Below are 20,677 nucleotides of genomic sequence, written 5' to 3' on the forward strand. Positions count from 1 at the left end.
GTAGGGGAAACTGATCCACTCGCTTATATGATCCACTCGCTTATAATATACGTTAATTCGTATGTACAAAGAGTTTGTTTTCTGGTTTTCATCCCTTAGAAAGTTAGAAAATAGCAACAAGCTGAACGAATTCGGGATTTCCATTCCTCAAAGCCGAATCAGGATATCAATAGAGATAGTTTACAGCATGTTCCGCCCACTCCAACCTAGCCATATAGTAGGTACAAGTTGGGCACAAGAGGGCTAGGAGAGCCATTACAGGTGTGATAAAAGGTTGGATCATTACAGGAGTTGGTTTATACTCTTTGTCTACTACATCTTTAATATAGCCTATGGCCTACGAAGGCCTATCTAATCTTACTAATACCAATTCACCTTAAACTTGCTCAAAAGCCGTTCTGCCATACTGTACAGAAACCCCGAGAACACCTTATCCTTATACTCGACATCGTTACCGTTGCGATATATCGCGTCGCCGAACAAACGGAGATCCTGATAAAACCGGCTGTTGTCAGCTCCTGATCGAACCCCTGTCTAAACAAAGAGAATGTTGACTTACCTGATAACTCAGTTCCGTAGTATATTATACTCGTCTACTATATTTAAGCCTCTACTCCCTTTGATGTACTATTACTAGATACCGAGTCACTGGACGTAACTAAAAGGTTGGCTTCATTATAACCGGAGCGGCTGCTAGGGGTAGCGGATATAGAAGCGATAAGAAGCAGGAGGGTCTGAATCCAACGAAGAAGCAGTATTGTTGTTGACAAAGAGATTATCTCTTAGGTCTTAGGGCAATACTGGGAAGCAGGTCCAAGTTCAGGGAATGGATGATATCTGATAGTTGATGGCTAATAGATAGAGATTCAGAGTTAAAGCTTCCTAGGTCTAGCAGGCTTTTAACCACTGGTTTTTATTCTGACTCCTGACTATACTACTAGCTTTAACTGCTCTTAAAAGAGTTAATGCTACCCCTATTTGTCAGGGAGCATAAAGACATCAGCCTAGAAGCAAGGAAGTCTGAGCAGGGGCACGTAGAAGGACTAAGGCAAAGGTATTACAATAGCATTGTATAGAAGCCTAAGCGTAAGAGGGCTTGAGCAAAGGTATTACAAGGAAGCCTGAACATAAGAGGGTCAGGGTAAAAGTAGTACGTTATCATTGTAGAAGTAGGAGGTAAGGCTAGAGGAGGGAAAAGTATAAGTAGGAATACCTTATCCCCTAGGAAGAAGGTTAGAGGGTTTATGTCAGGGAGCACAAAGACATCGGCCCAGAAGCAAGGCCTGAGCGAAGGCACACCTGAGGGCGAGAACAAAGGGCCTTGCAAGGAAGCCTGAGCAAGGGCACGCAGAAGGACCAAGGCGAAGGCATCGCGATATCATTGCGCGAAAGCCTGAGCGCAGGAAGGCCAGAACAGAGGCATCACGAGGAAGCCTGAGCGTAAGAGGGCCAGAGCGAAGGCATTATGTGGAAGCCTGAGTGTAGGAGGTCAGGGCGAAAGTAGTACGTTATCATTGCGAAAATAGAGGGCAAGGCGAGAGGAAGGGAAAGTATAAGTAGGAAGGCCTTATCCCCGAGAAAGAAGGTTAGGGGGTTCAGAGTTCAATTCCATCACTGTATTGACCTCAAGATATTACTGCGAATTTACTGTGACTTCCTTGTACTCTCCTCACTCTTAGTATCAACCCCTGAGTCTCTCCTGAGTCTCACAGTTTAGAGTTTAATTCTATTACTATATTGACTTTAAAATACTACTATAAATTTACTATAACTTCCTTATACTCTCCTTAGTTACTCTTAGTATTAACCCCAAAATCTCTTCTAATTCTTATATATTAAACTTTCCTCTATTAAGATGTCAGGGAGCACAAAGACATCGGCCTAGAGGCAAGGCCTGAGCGAAGGCACACCTGAGGGCGAGAACGAAGGGCCTTGCAAGGAAGCCTGAGCAAGGGCACGCAGAAGGACCAAGGCGAAGGCATTATGATATCATTGCGCGAAAGCCTGAGCGCAGGAAGGCCAGAACAGAGGCATCACGAGGAAGCCTGAGCACAGGAGGGCCAGGGCGAAGGCATCATGTGGAAGCCTGAGTGTAGGAAGGTCAGGGCGAAAGTAGCACGTTATCATCGCGAAAATAGAGGGCAAGGCGAGAGGAAGGGAAAAGTATAAGTAGGAAGGCCTCATCCCCGAGAAAGAAGGTTAGAAGGTTCAGAGTTCAATTCCATCACTGTATTGACCTCAAGATACTACTACGAATTCACTGTGACTTCCTTGTACTCTCCTCACTCTTAGTATCAACCCCTGAGTCTCTCCTGATTCTCACACCCAGTTGGAAACAGCCCGGCCATCAAAACGGAAGAGGGTCTAAACGGACCCAAATACCCTGTTTGCTTCAATTGAACACATCTACAGGGCCCAGATTGAAGCCGGTCGCATCGAGGATACCATAGCTGAAGAGAGCGGGTCTGAAAGTGGTGGTTCAGAGGCTTCTTGTATTATAGTAGGTTGAAGTGGTTGCAATATATGGTGTTGAAGAAGATGGGTGGATCTTTGGGTGTGGGTTTGCCAAGTGTTCCAAAGGTGGGGTGTTCCAAAGGGGGGGGGGTCCGACTTATCTAGTAGATCTTGCTGACAATAAACTTGATTTATTATCATGACCTAAAGAAGGGGGTCAACCTCGACCAGCTAATTATGGTTGGATCTCAGCCGAACGATCCAAAGGCAAAGGTTGTGATCCAGTCGTACTTCCGCGAACTCGCTAAAACCTCGCAGATATCTCGCTACGTCCATGGGGGGAAACGAGGCACAAGGTTTTCCAAAAATTTACTACAAAAGTTGTGTTGGGTGCCGGGATGAGACCCTCTTCAACGACCACCGCAATATGACCCTTACACAGGACTGGGCCCCTCAAGTCTCAAGGGTCACAGATCCGGCGAAGCCAAAAGTTCACAACAAGGTGATGCAACTTGTCTCAAATGAAAAGGATCAATTGGTTACTAAGGAACTTCCTGCGTTTCCCATAATGAGTGTCTAGCTGCCTCTTCAATGGTGATAATCCCTTCGTTCCTCAAACAATTGGCTGCCTGCGCCCCCTGTACTCCAGCTGCAGCCTACCCGGCCGCCTTGACCCATTTGGTGGCACCTACTGGCTGATACCACTATCGGAGCCATCCGAAGCTTCGACATTGTCTTTACGGCAGCAGGCAGGAAGCTCCTTGGCATCGAGATCAACCTGGTCGTGCTAAGACTCCATGGTTAGTATCTATGCAGCAGACAGCCTGGGGGATCCCAGGGCCAAGTAAGAAACTTACCTCATCAGCGACCTTAGTATCTAGATCGAGGGAGTTGTCGTCAAAGCTCGCCACGGGACGCTTGGCACTATTGCATTGGCAGCCGCCCCTGCAAACGCACTGTCCTATAGACGGAAGTTAAATAAACTAATTATGCGCAACAATGACCAGCATGGTGAGCGTACCGTATCCGCGCTTACACTGAAGGCATCCAGTAGAGCAAACCATTTTTACGGTATTGGGAAGTTGAATGTTTTCAAGGAGGGCTGAGATTGAATCGTATAGGTAGTTAGAAAGGAAGTTGTGAGATGGAATGAAGAAAGGGGAGTGAAAACTCGGAATCTCCTGGCCTTTTATAAACACCAGAGACGACAACTCCTCACACAAACCAAATATCACAACCGCCATTCAAGAGTTAAAATTAGACTGAATACTGCACTAATTAATCCACCGTCAGAGCAGCTGCCAGGGAGTTGTAGTACAGACAAACCCCATATCTCTGAAGTATAGCTACGAGTATCGGTAGGTACCCAATCCTCCCTCCGCCCGTTTTCAATCCTTTGTTATAAGCGATTATCAATCACATTGGCTAATTATGGAAGAAAATCAACTAGACTATGCTTCATTGTGACAAATCGATCGTCGACCCTACTCTACAAGGGTTCGATTGGACGGAGGTTGGTCTGAGGGATCACAGATCCGGTGAAGCCAAAGGATTTACAACAAACATGCCTTACCCAATACCCACCGAGGTATCTTGGCGATTGGCTGCTAGCGCGTTCCGCCGCTCGCGTGCCAGCTGCGACTTTTCGGGGTGTTTATGAAACGACCCATGACGTTTCGCATTCGGGCTTGCCGTTGCAACTGCAGCTGGTGGGACCGCGGGGCACAGGGCGAAATAGTTGTTGACCAATGCACCCATTACAGTGAAGCGACGCTGCAGTGCAAATGCGGGTGATGTTCTGCTGAAGTATTTTTCCACAGAAACTGTGAGAAAAGTGACCTGGGTGGAGAATCCCGGCAGTCGCTGCAAAAAGGTGACTCAATTCACACGCTAACAGTTATAAGCCCGGAATAGCACTCAAGTGCCGCTTTGGAACGGAACTTACACGTGGAGGATCGACTAACCCATGTCCAAGCGTTGTTCATATGGAACCCTTCTCCACTTCGATCCCTCTAGTTCTCATTGAAGGATTTGCTACTACCACTGATCTGCACTAGAAGCCGTTCGACCCGGCCTCCCACCCTCGGCTTCGCCACTGACCTCCACGGCCACCTACTCCTTAGGGCATCGTTTCTATTCTGAGGGCGGAATATGGGTGGGACGCTTGAGGCCTTTCAGAGTAGGGTCTGAGATTGGTTCGTTACGATTAACTCGAAAGGCTGGCACGGCACAGCCGGGTCCACCGTTTCCGTGAAATGGACCCTGAGACCCCCAGTCCTTTTTGATCCCTCCGATCCAAACAGATAAGCTTTTGGCCGATAGATCAGGCTGTGGCCAAGAGATTGGCACGGGGAATAAAACACATGTGTAATTGGTAAGCCCATAGATAGGTACCGACGGTTAGCGGCTTATAGAGAGCTGCGACTAAGGTACCTTAACACCCGCCTTCAGCAACGCGATACTCGTACATTAAAATTCTAGAACAGCACTAAACGAACCACCCACAGCTCGGGCCAAAGGTCACGACAACGCAAACGGCCAAAGGGCCGTCAAGCCCAGGATTCCATCCAGTAATTCTCCATAGCATCATAGAGGTACCTGAGCCACGCGCCTCGACGGTAAACCTCGGCCAGGCCCTAAAGCTCCATCCTCGCCTCTCTCATCACAGTCCCAACAAACAGCTTAGCAAAAACAACCGAAAATCCAACTACCCCAGCCTCCTATCCCAACTTAATTACCACCCGCCAACAGTTATCGTAACAGTCCCCTGATCCTCCCCCGCCTTCGTGGCCGCCACACATTGGCATTTCTCGCGACTGACTGGGATGGTGGTGACCAAGGTCTGACCCTGGCATACCGCGCCGTCGATGGGACATTTGAGTCGTTGGTACCAGTAGCCGCAGGCTAGCGTGTATTCGGCTTTGGCTGTTGTGGCGAAGGTGAGGGTGAGTGTTAGGATGCTTGGGAGGTGCGGGCGCACGGTGGGTTGCTGTGATGTCTGATGGGGTCTTAAGAGCTGGTTTTGGTTGTTGGTGGTAGTTTTTGGCTAACTTGGTCGGTTATTGCCTTATCTTCTGGAACCTTAAGGGGTGGGCGTGAGCTGGATGTTGCCGAGTGGGAGATCGCCTAAAGGTCATTTTCCTGGCGCAGGTCGTGGTGGTCTTCACGATGAATATATATCCTTGGAAACGAGGTGAAGTTTTATTCATTTCCTAAATGGGAATATCTTGTCTTAGTTCGCATGCACAAAGAGTTTGTTTGTTGTGTTTTATCCTTTCGAAAGGTAGAAAATGACGACAAAGTGCATGAACGTGGTTTTTCCATTCCTCAAAACTGAATTGGGATATTAATAGACACATCTTACAGCGCGTTTTGCTCACCCTAATTTAGCCATACGGTAACCACGACGTCGTCATAAGACAGCTGGGATAGCTATTGGAGGTGCCAAGCAGGTCGGATCATTGCAATGTCTGGTTTGCACTCTTATTCTATTGGATCTTTAATCTATCCCATTGCCCGCGAAGGCCTATCCAATCTTACTACCAATGCACCTCGAACTCGCTCAAAAGCCCTTCTACCATACTACACAGAAAGCCCGAGAACTGCCAGTAGTTGGACTCGAAGTCGTCACCGTTGCGATATGTCGTGTCGCGAAACAAAGTAGGATCCTAACAAGACCGGCTGCTGTAAGCTCCTGATTGTACCGCTATTTACCTAAACAAATAAACAAAGACAATGTTGACTCACCCGGCAACGCAGCTCCACAACATATCACTCTCATCTCTCATCTTTAAGCCTCAACTCCTTTGGCTGTGCCATTGTCAGACACGGAGTCGCTGGACGCGACTGAAGGGTCCGCTTCATTGTAACCGGAGCGGCCGCTAGGGGCCGCGGAAACGGAAGCTGTAAGAAGCAGGAGGGTCTGAATCCAACGGAGAAGCAGCATTGTTGTTGATAAAGAGATTGTCTCTTAATTAGATATTGGAGTAGCACTGGGCAGCAGGTCTAAGCTCAGGGAATCGCTGTCGTCTGATGGCTGATGGCTGATGGATAGAGATTCGGACGCAAAACTGCCCGGGTCCAGTGGGCTTTTAAGCACCGCTTCTCATTCTGGCTTTCAACCACACCACCAACCTTGCCTGCCCTCGAAAGAGTTATTCCGCCCCTATCGCGGCGACCATCGAGACCACCGAGACCATGCACCCAGGGCGTTCGTTAGCCGCCTAAAATAATGGTTGTTGGTACAAGGTTACAGCCTTAGTGGGCTCCTTTCACTCCGGCAAGGCACACAGCACGCACAAAGTCCCAACACCGACCAGGACTCTGTGACCCATCGGCCAGTTAATTAAGCGCCCTCTCCCGAGACGTCGGGCTAGACTCAGCTGCGCGAGGCTGGATTTGGGCGGTTGGGAAATGCGCATCAACCATTGAACCGGGACTGCAGGTGATTCGGCGACATGCGAATCAGGGGTAGGACGCGGCCACATGATCGGGTGGGTATGGCGCATCAATTGATTACATTGGCTGAGATTCTTAAAATCATCACCAACGACCTAACCTAAGCCACCGCACCACGCCACCACTACGGAGAGCGGCCGAAAAAGTCCAGCCTTTACGAGGCCACGCGATTCCAACAGACTGCTGTGCCGCCGCCTGGCGTCGGCTTATCCTCCGAACTTGTTCGTTCCGAACGCTCGGTGCTTCACATCGCTGGTGCGTTCTGCGCAAAGAGTCATTCGGTGAATTGTTAGGTATGCCGAGATGCGTTTTGTGGCCGCGGAGATATTGAGATGGGTGGTTTCCCACAGGGTGGCTTGACAAGCGTCGATGCCTGGATGCCGCAAGTGACGGGTTAGTTGGTAGAGTGAATGATGAAAGCATCTGTCGCGATGATCAGCATTGATAACAAAGCCCTCCTGAATGGGATTGCTCCCCCTTGTCGTGTATTTGCCCCTTCTGAGGACATAACAGAAAATTACCTAACCTTTGTATGTTAACGAAGTGCTTTTGCCATGGCATAATTGAATTTGAAGGGGTAATTCTCGCGTTTTACAGAGTGATACAAGTCGTCTCATACTATCCGATCCATATTAAAGGTTTCATGTGCAAAAGGAGTCACCAGTTATCATTACCAGAGCTCCGATGGGGAGAATCTTCACCATTTAGGCCAGGGTTGATCCCCCAATTACCGTGTGTGGATTTTGAACCCAGTTGACTTCCAAGTGATTGCTCGAGTAATTTCTCTGGGAACTAAGTACAATTGGAGTATTGACTGAACGACTAACTTGACAATTTACGAGTACCAGACCCATGGAAGAGCCATGCCAAGAGAGAAAAATAAACACAAAGTGGAAAAGCGAAGAAAATGGGTGGAGTTTAGTTACTAGTTAATTGATGAACGTACCACATAATCCCTGATTGCCTATTTAGATTGCTTTAAGATAACTCTCCAGAGCTCAGGATGAAAATAAATCCTTTGCCAAGGTCTTGGAAAGCACAAGAGCCTTGGTCTGCAACTAGTTACCGGGGCAAATTTCTCCCCTCTATCTGCGGAGAATCGTGGGTTGCCGGTTTACGATCATATCATATCGTTGAGATCATATGGTTGAGGCAATGAGGACTGACTTTTAAGACACTCGCTGGATTATTACTACTTGAGTCATCAGCGTGTAGACTAGCCCAAACAGCATGACAATTAACCTGCCTACAAGTACCACTGCATCACACTCGCCACCACGCACCCCATCAAAACCCTCGAACTCCACCTCAAAATCCCAGCCCCCGAGCCGTCGTCCCCCTTACCACCTCCGTTCCCGTTTCCGTTCTGCTGATCACCACCCGCTGTATCACACCCGTCCGCAGCACAAGCCAAAGCCTTCAACTCGGCCGTAATGTTCTTGGCCGTCTTCTCATCCAGCTTCGCCGCACACGGATTGCCCGTGGGCTCCGCACGGTCAAGCACAGCACATTCGGACCGGGTCTGATTAATCAGGTCTGGTTTGGCACCGCCCTCCCTGTCAAAGGTACCCCTGATTTTGAACGCGCCGTTGACGACGGGACATTTGTCCACGACGTTTAGCAGGTCGGGCTTCTGGGCTTTGTTGTCCGAGTTCGACTCCGACGCGAGGGTGAATTGTAGCACGCCGTTGCGCGACTTGAAGTCAATACCAGTCGAAGGAACGTCGACGCCGAGACACTCTTCGTACTCGAGGAACCAATACAGGTAGTAGTGGCCCGCGGCATTGGTGCTATTGAGGCGGCGACTCCAAGCCGTGATGTAGTACGGGTCCGGGTAGTCGGCGTGGTCGATGGTGATGGTGCCGTTTTCGTATTTACCGGGGTAGAGCCCCTCGACAGAAGAAAGGATCCAGGTGACTCGGACGTAGGTGGATGCCCAAGCACGGGGGAGGTCTTGGAGGGCGAAGACGATGGGGAAGACCGGGGCGGGGGTGTAGGTTGCGTTTTGGGGGAAGACTTGGTCGAGTTCGACGAGGGCTTGGTAGGCGCGGGTGGTGTCGTTGGTTTGGGCGATGGCGCTGGAGAGGAAAGAGGACAAGCTGGCGAGCAGCAGCGGTGCTAGGCGCGTCATGGTTGAGGAGGGATGTGGAATTAATTATTGAATTAAAATAGGTGTGATAATTAGTTGAGAGACTTGAGATTGTAAGAATTACATGTGTCGAAAGGAGGGAGAACCAAGGCAAATTCTCTGGGTGGGAAATCAAAAAGAAGCTCACAATATATCCCACGATGCGTTGATTTGCCCCTGAACCGAGCAAACTGCTCGCGTCGCGGCGGCGTGCCGGTTTAACCGGGCCGAGACGTGTTGTTGGTTGTCTTAGCGCATTAAGCTGGGGGCCAAGAACGAAGTTATGACACATCGCGATTGGAAGGATTTTGGAAACGAAATTAGACAACGGCCAGCCCGTTAAACCTGCCCGTGCTGCGTCCTGCGTTTCTGTCTTTCACTCTTTCTGGGTTTTGCGACCTTTTCGTTGCCGACAATGGCCAGAGGGTCTTGCGGTTGGGCATGATTACGAGATGAAGAGAAAGTCTGTCGTTTGCATCGCGTTGAGCCCGACCAGTTTCGGCGATGGCGGCGGCTAATTAAATAACCCTTCAGCAGGCGCATCGTTAATTTCAATTCTAGGCAAAAGACGATGTCTCCAACAAAACGGCCGGATATGTCAAATGTATCTGTATAATCCATGTAGATGGGGATGCCGATCCTTAACAATTGCATCAGAAACAACGTGGTCGAGCAATCATAGCCCCCTGGGCCCTGGAGTGTAGACCGAAATTCTCATGTCAAATCACTTATTCTCATCAAGTTAGGTGCGAGATAATCAACCATGTAGATATTTCGTTAACATTTTCGGCGTATTCGATGGAAATTACTGACGACAAATAATGCAGATGACGGTATTTTAACCGAAGCGCGCTGGTAGCTCCGCACAGATTCAAGTTCGGATTTCCTACCGTAAAGACTCCCTTTATCGGCCCACCTTCGACTTTTCGTTCCCTTTGCCCCTTGGCCTTTCCTTGGCAAACCATCTCTGGCTCGATTTGTTTCCCCGAGGTTCCAACCTATGGTCACAATAAGTTGCAACAACTCAGTCCTCTTCTCCAATACGAATCCGACCTTCGGCAGACGGACCCTGTGACCAATATCCTCCTACATCAATATTGGCCTCTGCAATGGAACGGATGCTACCCAGCAACCAGAGTCCAAAGACGGGCTTCACAAGGATGTCCAAGACGGCGTAGATGATGATTTCGACATCGACTGACGTCTTCCGAGCGAGCGGTGCGATGGCCCAGACACTGGATCTTCGTTAGCAAAGGCGGGACGTTGAAAGAAAATAACAGTAAAAAAAGGCATCAGATCACTGACATCGGATACGCAGCCAACAAAGCCAACGTATAAATCGCCAACGACGCCCACAACCTCGCGACCCGCTGTCCCTTCGCCTGCACACTCTTCGTCCCGTGCAAACCGACATGCCACACAGCAAACAAATACCCCAACGCCGCAATCACAAACCATCCCCAAACCGCCCCCGCCACCGCACTCGCCCCAGCAGACGCACCACTACCATCCTCACCACCATGATGATGATAATGCGCCGTCCCATGCAGCGTCGCAAACAACCCCGCCAAAACCGACACCTCACCGGCCACAACCGCCAACAACGTATGCGCCCCATCCACCCCGGCCACTAACGCAAGATTCACCAACAGCACCGGCGTTGTCAGCGCCCAATCGACATAATGCGCCCAGAACACCTGGCGACACTCGCGATGGTACGTATCCGGGATACCGTGCTTGTTATGGTGGTCACGCACGGGCAGGCAGGTGAGGGTTGAGCCGGCGCCGGTGGCTGCTGCGAAGTAGGCGAGCGCGGAGATGAGGGTGAGGAGGGTGGTGGTGATGTGGAAGAGACGGCGGGAGGTGGGGACGTTCCAGGAGAGGAGGGCGAAGAGGGCTGTGAGGAGGGTCATGGCTGCGAAGAGGACCCAGAGGGTGCGGTGGCCGGTGGTTGTGGAGAGGTCGTAGTGGGTTGGGGTGGCTGGGGAATTGTGTGTGTTAGTTACTTGGTCGATAAGGTGGGGGTAAGAAAATGTTAGGGGGGGAGTTGGTGAAGGAGACGTACGGACGACCGTGGGGATGGGGCCTGGGCCCTTGGTGTGGGAGGCCGGGTAGAGCATCTCGGCGACTTGCTCGGGGGAAATCATGGTGGGCGTTGATGTACGTACTGCTGTATATCTACAGCAACAAGTCGATGTATGTATGTATGTACAAGGCCAATCCAAGCCGAACACCGGTGATGTGAGAGAATGAAGAGTCCAGAGTTTGAACCACCCGGGAACCTGAGCATAATATATCATCTCATTTCCAGCGGTAAACAATAATTTGCCCCTCTTGGAGGTCACCTGGGCAAACTGCCCAAGCGTTCGTGTAAGTGCGTGTCAGAGCGACGTCATGATGTGCCGGGCTTGGCACCCGATCAACCGTTTATACGCGGTTCAATTTTCAATTGCTATGACAAAGGAGATTCACCAATCCTGATTTGATGAATCCCATATGGATTGTGTTAAATTATCTCCACACCGCCCACAAGTAGTCCAAACTCCTGGAGATAAATGTTTAGCATCTGAAGTTTGCAGGAATTGCACCGTTCATCTTACTTCCTGTGCTGCTGGAATTGTTACCTAATTATTGCCTTAATGATAACTAAATTCAGAATCATCGGGCGGAGAAAACAAACAAGCATTCAGGCTCAATAAAAACAGGTACATTCATCCAGAGGTATTTAAGGTTGACTCCATTTTTTTAAAACCTAAGTGTACCGTTATGAGGTGGACTTTGCACATATTATATATGCGTGCAAAGTCGATCAATATAAAATCGTTGACAGGTCTCCTCTCAAAGTGCGAGAACATCACAACAAGTGACCGGGATCCCCCGCGACCAATGCCCAGCGACACAACGAGTCATGCCAACAATGCCCGGCCTCGCCTCCACCATTATGACCAGAGACGTCCCAGCCTCGGTACCGAATCCGCTCTAATCTATCGAGATCAACTTTTTGTGGTAGCCCAACAGGCCCACATAAACCTTTTGTTCTAGGTCCAAAGCTGGCCAGCTAGACTTTTCAGTCAGCTTTAATTCTGCTGCGTCCTGCCCGAGGGACGCATTGAACTCTTCCAGGCTAAAGCTCTTGCTTTCATAGAACTCCTTGATCTTGCTCGCGATAGGGTGGGGCTGGTCAGCCTTTAGCGCCTTGCTCAGGATGTTCCACACTTGCTCATCGTTTTCGCCCCCATGATGTTCAGACTCGTGCTTTGAGGCTGACTCTGGGTTCTCCAGGAATAGGCTCGCCTTGAGGTTAACAGTCTTGACCAGGTCCCTCATCCTGACCATCCCTTCTTGCTGTAGCCGAGGTTAGAGTAACTCTTAAACACAAGGAGACGCGGAAAACCAAATCATGGAGCCTTACATCCATGATGCGCCAAAGACGGTAGTTCTTGACGGTATTCGCCCACAAGGTAGGGCTGTCGAGGTAGATCAGTAAATATACACGAATCATTGGACCAATAACGACATGGACCAGAGCCATAGCGTACCTAGAACAGAGTAGGGTATCCCCTCCACGAGCTTGCCAGGCCAGTCGCAAGCTTTGCTGAGCTTTCTTCTCCCCTTTGGTCGACTCGTTCGACTCAACAGTGCCGTAGCTGGCGCCGCCAGAGCCATAGGGGGTAGAGATGCTGAAACCCGCAGCAGTCTTTACGCTGTCTTTGAAAGCCGATAGCTCTGCGTCGTCTTTGCCATGGAAAAGACGCGAACTAATAAGTTCACCACCGAGGGTAAACTGGGTAGCAAAAACGGTGCCTGAGTGAGTATTGATATCAGCAGACTGGGCGTGCCTCATGGCACGTAACAAGTTGTAAGCATAGGTGGAACATGGCCGAATTACCGTATTCCCGCTCCCACCGGTCGGCGTCTTCCCGGACCCGACACGCCAATGCTTCTCGCTTGGCCTCTTCGGTCAGTTGCAGGCAGTAGCCGTCCACTTCGACTGCGGCCCTAGGGAACTTGAAGGCGAGAATGTCGGTCAGAAAAAGCTTCCAACAGGCTAAATGTAGCAGCTGCTTACCTTGTATGACACATGAACAGAGTTGACCTCTTGGGCTGTCAGTGTCTTGCTGGCAGTCGAGTGCTCCTTTTCGACAGCAAGCGAGGCGGTGGCCTGAATTTCCATTGCTCCGCCGCCCCTTGTACCACGTACTTGTCAGAACCCGGTTCAACCTTCTGGCACTCAATCATTGCCACTTACCCGGCAGCCCTGACCGCCGTGGAGCTAAAGCCCTGATTTGCCATGGTTTTCTCTAGAGCACTTTTCATCTCGGTGACCTCGACAGTGGCATCATCCCATACATAGAATGGCGGGACGGGAGGTGCCGGGACGTTCTGGGAACGAGTCAGCTATCGTACGGTATATTGGCGTTACTCAACGTTATGGCGTGCAAAAAGCTGAAAACGTACCACCAGAGCAGGCGTCTCTTTCGTCCCAGTCGTCTTGGTTCCCACAGGATTTTGAGGATGACTGCGTTGAGCATCCGGGTTCGGTGTGAGTTGAAATGCTAATGTTGAAGGAGAGTCAGATAAGTACATCTTCACGATCGTGTCTTGTCGCGGTGCGCTGCGCTGGGGTCGTCGCCTCGCAGCGGATCTCGTACCTCTTTTCCTAGCCTTGACCAGCATGTTACCCTTGTAGAACCAACCATGCAGAGCGCGATTGTTTCTGAGAACTTCATCCCACTGCCACTCGCTCAGATCGAGTGGCTCAGGGTAATTGACCGTTCTGTGACGGGTTAGTCGTTTCTCCGTTACCAATCAACGGACATACATGTTACGGCGGAGGTAGATAAACGACTCACCCGGCCACGGTAGCAAAGTTCATTGAGTCGGTCCTGAGGGCCCCAAGGCTCTTTGAAAGCTTTTCAAGGTCGCCCAATTTCACTGCACCGTCCGACTTCATCTCCTCAATTATCTTGGAGGTACTTTCCTGGATCTTGGCGAGGTCGACCGATGATGCATTTGCCTTTTTGCCGTCGCCGCCATTGCCGCCGGCGCTGTTTAGCATCAAGTCCACCTGGACCGTGGCTACGGCGGGCTTCTTCTGCGCATCCGTTTCGGGAGCTGGGTTGCCCGCCTCGGCGCTTGGTGCATTGTTCTTGTGCAAGCCATCCAAGTCCTGCTTTCGTGTGTCAGAAGTGCGCACTTGGAATCTTCCAAGGACAACTTAAGGGGTTTCACGTACGCCATCTTTCAGCGACAAGTAATATGACAAGGTGGTTCCATCACTCAGGACGGTCTTGCCGTCCGCCGTGAACCTCAGCTTTGGGGATCTAGAGCAACCCAAGAAATTGTGAGCATGGATGGGACCGGTATTGAGATAAAGACATGATGGCTGTGACGTACACTGCTGCATATTTACGAATATGGGCGAGTAATATTTTGTCAGCATCGCCTTCGGACAGCTCTTTGCTCGGAAAGGAAGGAAATAGAGTGCTATCATTGCTGACGATAGCAATGTGAAATTCGGACCAAGCTGACGAGGCCATGATGATTGAAGCGTAAGCTGTTAACCGGGGTGTCAACGAATGAGGATGTCGGGGGAATGTCAATGTCTGATTGCGATGAATCACATTGGGACGAAGCTAAGATGGGAAAGAAGCTTGATGAAGGCCATATAAGGTGAGAAAGGTACCTACTGCTCATCAAATTGGCGGGAGGGCGGGAATCACCGGATGACAAGAAGTGCCAAGGGCCTCGGTGTGGTCCTCGCAGAAGCCCACTTTGCTAGAGGTCGTAGTATTATGCAGTGGTTCCCAAGGCTTTCCCACCTTGGAAACAGTATAGGCGGTACCAACTCCGCTCGCGCGTTACTCTGTCTCAGCCATCGAATTTGGCTGCCGGCATGGAAGTGTACATACCTATGTATCTAGGTACCTACCTACCTATTGGGCAGGGCCCAGGAGTGGAACAGAAAATGGAATTGAAAGAAAAGACTGGAGGCGGAGACAGGGTTGGGGAAAGGGGCGGAGTTCAAAGTGACCTCCAATCGACGACCTCCCTCAGGTAGGAATTACTTGCCTAAGCGCTGTTGCCGCTTTCGCCGCTGTTACCGCTTGCCCTCGGGTCTCCACTTTGGGTTGCAGGGGGAACAGAAAATGGAGTTGAGAGCGAAGGAGGGAGGCGTAAGACTAGAGAAGGTTTGGCAGACCGGCGGAGTTCAAAGTGGCCTCTGATCAACTGACTCCCTATCTGGTCAATACTTGCCTAAGCGCTGTTGCCGCTTGCAGCGTTGTGGCCGCTTGTCTTCAGGTCTACACTTTCGACTATCACTACCCGTTACATCTGCCAGCACATTTTCAGCTCTTAAGAAAGGTCTCATTTTCCAACCTGGGTAATGGATGGGCGATGACTGACCAACCGAGGTGGATGCCATTGAAGTAGTGGGCGTAGCTGTAAGGGTAAAAGAAGATGGTGAGATGGCGAGAAGGGCCTCCTCCTGTAGTAACACCTCCACTGTCTCAAACCCGTCGCCCTCGGCTCCTGGAACCGAATCGTTCAGCTGTCGGCATTTATGCACCTCCACCAAAGAAGCAGTACGAAACGTAGTATAGTCCGATTTGTTACCCGCCTTTGGCGCGTCATGGAAATTATGCCCTGAGTGTGCTTGAACAACTTCCTTTAATCCCCCTTGATCGAGGCTAATTACTTGGGCCCCGATCTGTTGAGCAACACACTGACTCCAGAAACCACATTTCAACCAGACTTTCACCCTTCGTGTGAGACGTATTTTTCGGTCATCGTCAATTCATCATGGCTGCCGTCGCTGTCGCCCTGAGCAACGCCAACTGGGCGCCCGACACGGAGGGGGAGAAGCAGTTGAAGGCGGCTCTGGAGGGTGCCCTCATCTCATCGCCCAGCTCGGTCGTTACCAAAGCCCCTGACGGAAAGAAGAACCGCTTTATCCTTCAGACTCAAGGGTACCACGGTAGGTGTCCCGTATCACATCAGGTCAGCCACTGTTGACGGGCCTGATAATTGACCTATGACCAGACTTATACCTTTATGTCGTGGAAGGCATCAAGCTTTGCAGTTCGAAGGAAGAATTTGAGAAAACATTCAAGAAGTCGACCTTCGCCGTGGTAGACAAAATCGATACATCGGCTTACAACGTGAGTAGCCAAATCAGGTTGGCTAAGGTCACTGCCCTGCGATTATTGACTCGTTCACAGCTCCTCCGCGACACAACCGTCAACGTCGCTAAGCATTGTAACGAGTTCAATACCAATGGACTAGGAAGGCTTAGTGAGTGCCTTCTTACCCGACAGCAACGGGCACGTCACTGACTTTGACATTTTGCTAGCGACATCCGCCAACGGAGCCATTGCCTATGCAGACCATTGCATTGGCTTGATCAAGGAAAAGGCCGATATCAGCCTGTACGAAGCGTTTCAGGTTCTCCTGGACGAAAAGTATGCGGCCGCGCCCAAAGACGACGTGTTTGAGGAAGCCGTCGAGAGTGCAACGTTGGCAGTGAAGACCCTCCAAAAGTCAGCAAAGCAAAAGGGCGAGGACGCCAAGGCCATGGTAGACTTGCTCCAAGCCGTAAGTAATACCTGAACTCGATTTAACCGGGATATACCAAGTAAAGCATTCGTACGTCTTTACCTGCCACCGCGGCTAACTGGGACGCGTCCCAGTTCTACACAGAGACAGATAACGACAAAAAATCTGTTGCCACTATTGAGCAGCAGTTCCTGAAGGGTCCGATAGACCCCGTGACCGGGAAACCCGTCCTGAAGCCAGATGGCACGCCTCAAGAGCCGTACAGCGAGGTCATGAACAAGGAACTCACACGCCTAATGAAGGAAATCAGCGACTCGATCACGATCAAGGATAAGGAATATGACAAATGGGTAAGGTCACTGGTGCGCAGCACGTGGGAGGATTCCCATAGCCTTTTTCAAATATTCTAACCCTGTAACAGGACGCTGCGAAAAACAAGGCCATCACTTACGGCGTGTTTGGCGTGTTCTGCGGTTGGCTCTGGATCGGCAGCGGCATCGAGACGGACCGAGCCATCAAGGCAAAGAACAAGTACGACGAAATGGTTGCACTGATCGCCAAGGACAACGAAGATAAGGCCGACTTGGTCCGCGTACTCGAGCTCGTGAGGGCTCTCGTCACTCACTTCCAGGCCCTGCTGCCAAAGATGGAGGTGGCCTTGAAAGCCACGCTGGAGCTGAAAAACCTGTTCAATGAGCAGGATCTCAACTTTCAACTTATCCTAAACAGCCTGGGTGATCTACAGACCGGCGTGTCTGCAAAGGCGTTGAAGTCCAGGAAGAACTGGATCAACACAGCTCTGGATGAAGCGGTGGAAAAGTTCAAGGAAGTGAGTTCCCCGTCACTAATTATTGTCGATGGGTTCCTTGCTCACCCTGCAACAGATCAAGGAGCTTGGAGAAGAATTCAAGCGAAGCGCCACACCCACGATTACGGAGCTCTGAAGGCATTTTGTGGGCTGCCGGGCCGGATTGAACAGCTTGGAACAGCTGATGTTTCTACATTCGGTAATCTAGTTGGGACTCCAAATTCTAAATGACCATCGTCTTGAATGTCTTCCATTGGGCTCAGCCGCTGCCGGGTTGCCGATGTATCGTGTCATTTGTCTGCCACTGTCCACATGCCGGTGAGGCCAGGATCACCTCGGAGCCGGCCCCTCAAAAAATTAAATGGATTCTCAACCGTCCTTCTGTGTTGTGAATTCGCCGAGCTCGGGAATGGGTAAAGGTGTCCGCAGGCCTGCAACAAGTCCGCAACAACCATGGGATCACCTCTCCTCACTCATGCATGGGAACCTGCATGAGTACATATGTTGCGGTCCAGGGCAAGCGCCGACCTATCAGAGAAACACAATACGTATCTCAAGGTTCCACTACTGTGCAGTTCAGCTGTTGATTCAGGGTTTTGTACCGTCGCCCCCTCCCACCTCAGAATTATTTGTCTGCATAATTAAGAGGCGCCTGGGTGTCTGGCCGGACATTGACACATTCAATTCATGATTCGGTTGTGCTTGAGTCATGTTAGCTTCTGCAGGTCTCAGATATGGGGCATACATGCACCGGAATTGAAATAGGCCCAGGTAGATAGCCGTTGCGCCCAATACTACCTACCTAGCTAGGTGCTCTGTTGCACAACAATCCCTGTTTGCCCATATCTCCCCGCAAGATACCTCTGCTACACAAGCACAAGGGGTCACAACTACGGTGATGAAGAGACCGTTGATGGCCGACTCGGCACCTGCAGTACCCATGATCGGCCCCTTGATGGAGTATAGGCAGACCTGCGAAGCTCGTCCTGCATCAGCTGAACGCCCCTTTTGGCAAGCTTTGGCAACGGGGTTGTCGATAGGTATGTACCAATGCAGGAGACGCGCGATTGCCATGCGTTGAAAACCCCTCTCTCAGAACTCTATCGCGTGGGGTGAATCCTCCGCGTCGAGCCGATCAGTCTTCGGGCCGCCGCAGGGTCACTTTAGCGTCGTCACCATTGCTGTTGTATCACAAAAGCGACATGCGACAGCCGACCAGAAGAGCAATGACCTGTGATCAGCGGGGGTGGATGCCCACCGACTCTGTTTACACTAAGTTGTCCCCGATGTTTATTTGCTTTTGTTGATGGCATGAACTCACAGTCAATCGACTAATCACGTAAACCGACAAAAGGCCGACCTTGGTATTAATGTAACTGTCGTAGGTCAGTGCGATCGTATTGAGTCGCTTGACATGGTTAGAATATTGGATGTTCACAACCGCCTATGATCAGAGGGGGCTCTGTCCTGCAGATGTGTGGGGGGGGGGGAATTTTCGACGGCATCAAATTACTGTCTCCGTCGGAGAATATTGATACTTATCTCGGTACTGATAGGTCCGAGAGACAGGGAAAGGGATAAACCGAAATAATGGGGACATGTTTCTCTGCAGCCTCTGGAGCCCACCTTCATAACGACTATTTCCGCATTCTGGCCAATCGATCGGATAACCCGTATCAAATGGTAGCTTCCGCTGAGAAATGATCCATCTCAGGCATTCAATTTATTTACGTACGTCGTGTAATTCGTGCCACGACCCGGCCGTCAGCGATCTCATTGTTAGGCGAATCAGGTCATATGTGGTGCCTTCCTGACAACAGCGATGCCCAACTGCAACCATCTGCCCCTGCCCGGCGAATCAATAACCAAAAGGGAGCCACGACCCTTTAAAGGACATCCGTCTCGCTAAAATTCAAAGGCGACTGCAGCATGCACCAGATAAATAAATTACTAAACGATCAGTTGAGGTCGCCGGGAAGACTGTGAGCGATGCCGCAGCCTGCACGAAGGCACTTACGAATCCGGTGTTTTAGCTGCTTGGCAATCGTAATCCGGGCGATATCAAGCCCGAGAAAATCAGAAATTCGGCAACTTCAACCTGACTGCAAGGATCTCGACGACCTCGACCTGGTCAAAAACCTCGTCTTTACTGATATGTACAGCTTCGCCGACCTCACCTCTAGGCCCCTTTACCCAGAGCACTGGCTAGCACGCCGAGGAGGGTGCCCGCCAAATCATGGGCCAATTTCCGGCGCTCCTGGGCGGCGTGGCTATCTTGTGGTGGACTGGCGAGGTCATGGCCGCCCGCTGTGTGGATTTGTATACTCGTGGCCTCCCAGCTCTACTGCATCAACTAACAGACCAGTCTGGCTCAGTTGCGACTACTGCAAGCCACAGCTTCGATCAGTGTAAACCGCGACTTTGGCACGCCGCGGAGAACGAGCAGGCTTGCTCTCCTTTAATATGTCCAGAACAAGCTTCGCTGGGCACCCGCCAGGTGTGTGCTGGGCTTCGACCACACTAACCAGAATCTCCGAGACTGCCAAGAAAGTAATCCCCTAGTAATGACTATTTGAGAACCCTGAAATGATCATGAGGTTGGTTTGGTACAACGGGGTCATGGTGTCTTCGTTGAGGGGCTGCTGACCACTTGAAGAAGGCTCATGAAAGCATTGACCCCTACTCTAGAAGTTGGCCGAGCTCGGACTGAGATGGCATGAAGGATCAGTTTTCGCCCGTTTCAGTGTGACTTCGCCTCTGCGAGCGTCGCGGGGAAATCAATGGATGCGATCTCGGCCCGGGCCGAGTGGGAGGGCAACAAAGGGGCACAGGAGCGGCACAGTGCAAAATTTGTTGTAGGGAGCTCCGAATGCCTAGCAGCCTACCGAGCCAAGGGAAGCGGATAAGCTGTTCGTACCATAAAACAGAGAAATTTCAGCTCGTAAACATGGAAGACCGACTTGCCAAAGTCAGTTCGGGACTTTTACGGCCTTGTATCATCACTGCTTTGTTGTAGTAGCAGTTTGGGATCCACGAAAAAGGTCAGTATCTCCGAGCACAAGGAGAAGATGACATAGAACACATGTGAAAGACATCAACAGGTATATACACGGCCCAGACACTAAGCCTTCCCTTGGAGAGGGCAAACACACTTCGCCACATCCTTAACCATCCTCGATAATTAACACGGCTCTCGGATGCGGTTGACACCCTCAATACACCTCGGACTCTTGCAAGGTTTCTGAAGAAGACTTGATCCGGTCGTTCTAAGC

The 20,677-nt window shown here is 50.7% G+C and overlaps 4 protein-coding genes across 4 annotated transcripts; 1 reads left to right on the forward strand and 3 right to left on the reverse strand.

Annotated features, from left to right (window-relative positions):
* Window positions 1-8,158: 8,158 nt before the first annotated feature.
* C8A04DRAFT_13688 (uncharacterized protein) lies at window positions 8,159-9,043 on the reverse strand (the record flags this gene model as incomplete). Its single annotated transcript, XM_062777815.1, has 1 exon — window positions 8,159-9,043. The coding sequence occupies one exon, from the start codon at window positions 9,041-9,043 to the stop codon at window positions 8,159-8,161; it is 885 nt and encodes a 294-aa protein (XP_062635263.1).
* A 1,021-nt stretch (window positions 9,044-10,064) lies between these two features.
* Window positions 10,065-11,187, reverse strand: C8A04DRAFT_13653 (uncharacterized protein; the record flags this gene model as incomplete). The annotated part of the gene is made up of 4 exons (XM_062777798.1): window positions 10,065-10,275; window positions 10,346-10,543; window positions 10,601-11,021; window positions 11,106-11,187. 4 exons carry the CDS (start codon window positions 11,185-11,187, stop codon window positions 10,065-10,067), a joined length of 912 nt encoding a protein of 303 aa, XP_062635264.1.
* Window positions 11,188-12,019: 832 nt separating this feature from the next.
* On the reverse strand, window positions 12,020-14,580 carry C8A04DRAFT_30446 (uncharacterized protein; the record flags this gene model as incomplete). The annotated part of the gene is made up of 11 exons (XM_062781376.1): window positions 12,020-12,385; window positions 12,453-12,507; window positions 12,580-12,844; window positions 12,930-13,047; window positions 13,110-13,227; window positions 13,290-13,423; window positions 13,499-13,596; window positions 13,693-13,817; window positions 13,894-14,210; window positions 14,277-14,364; window positions 14,438-14,580. 11 exons carry the CDS (start codon window positions 14,578-14,580, stop codon window positions 12,020-12,022), a joined length of 1,827 nt encoding a protein of 608 aa, XP_062635265.1.
* Window positions 14,581-15,844: 1,264 nt separating this feature from the next.
* On the forward strand, window positions 15,845-17,541 carry C8A04DRAFT_30447 (uncharacterized protein; the record flags this gene model as incomplete). The annotated part of the gene is made up of 7 exons (XM_062781377.1): window positions 15,845-16,019; window positions 16,085-16,203; window positions 16,264-16,336; window positions 16,395-16,636; window positions 16,732-16,947; window positions 17,019-17,426; window positions 17,482-17,541. The coding sequence occupies 7 exons, from the start codon at window positions 15,845-15,847 to the stop codon at window positions 17,539-17,541; spliced, it is 1,293 nt and encodes a 430-aa protein (XP_062635266.1).
* Window positions 17,542-20,677: the final 3,136 nt, after the last annotated feature.

The sequence above is a fragment of the Dichotomopilus funicola genome, assembly GCF_033296635.1.
Source record: "Dichotomopilus funicola strain CBS 141.50 unplaced genomic scaffold C8A04scaffold_51, whole genome shotgun sequence".
NCBI classification, from domain to species: domain Eukaryota; kingdom Fungi; phylum Ascomycota; class Sordariomycetes; order Sordariales; family Chaetomiaceae; genus Dichotomopilus; species Dichotomopilus funicola.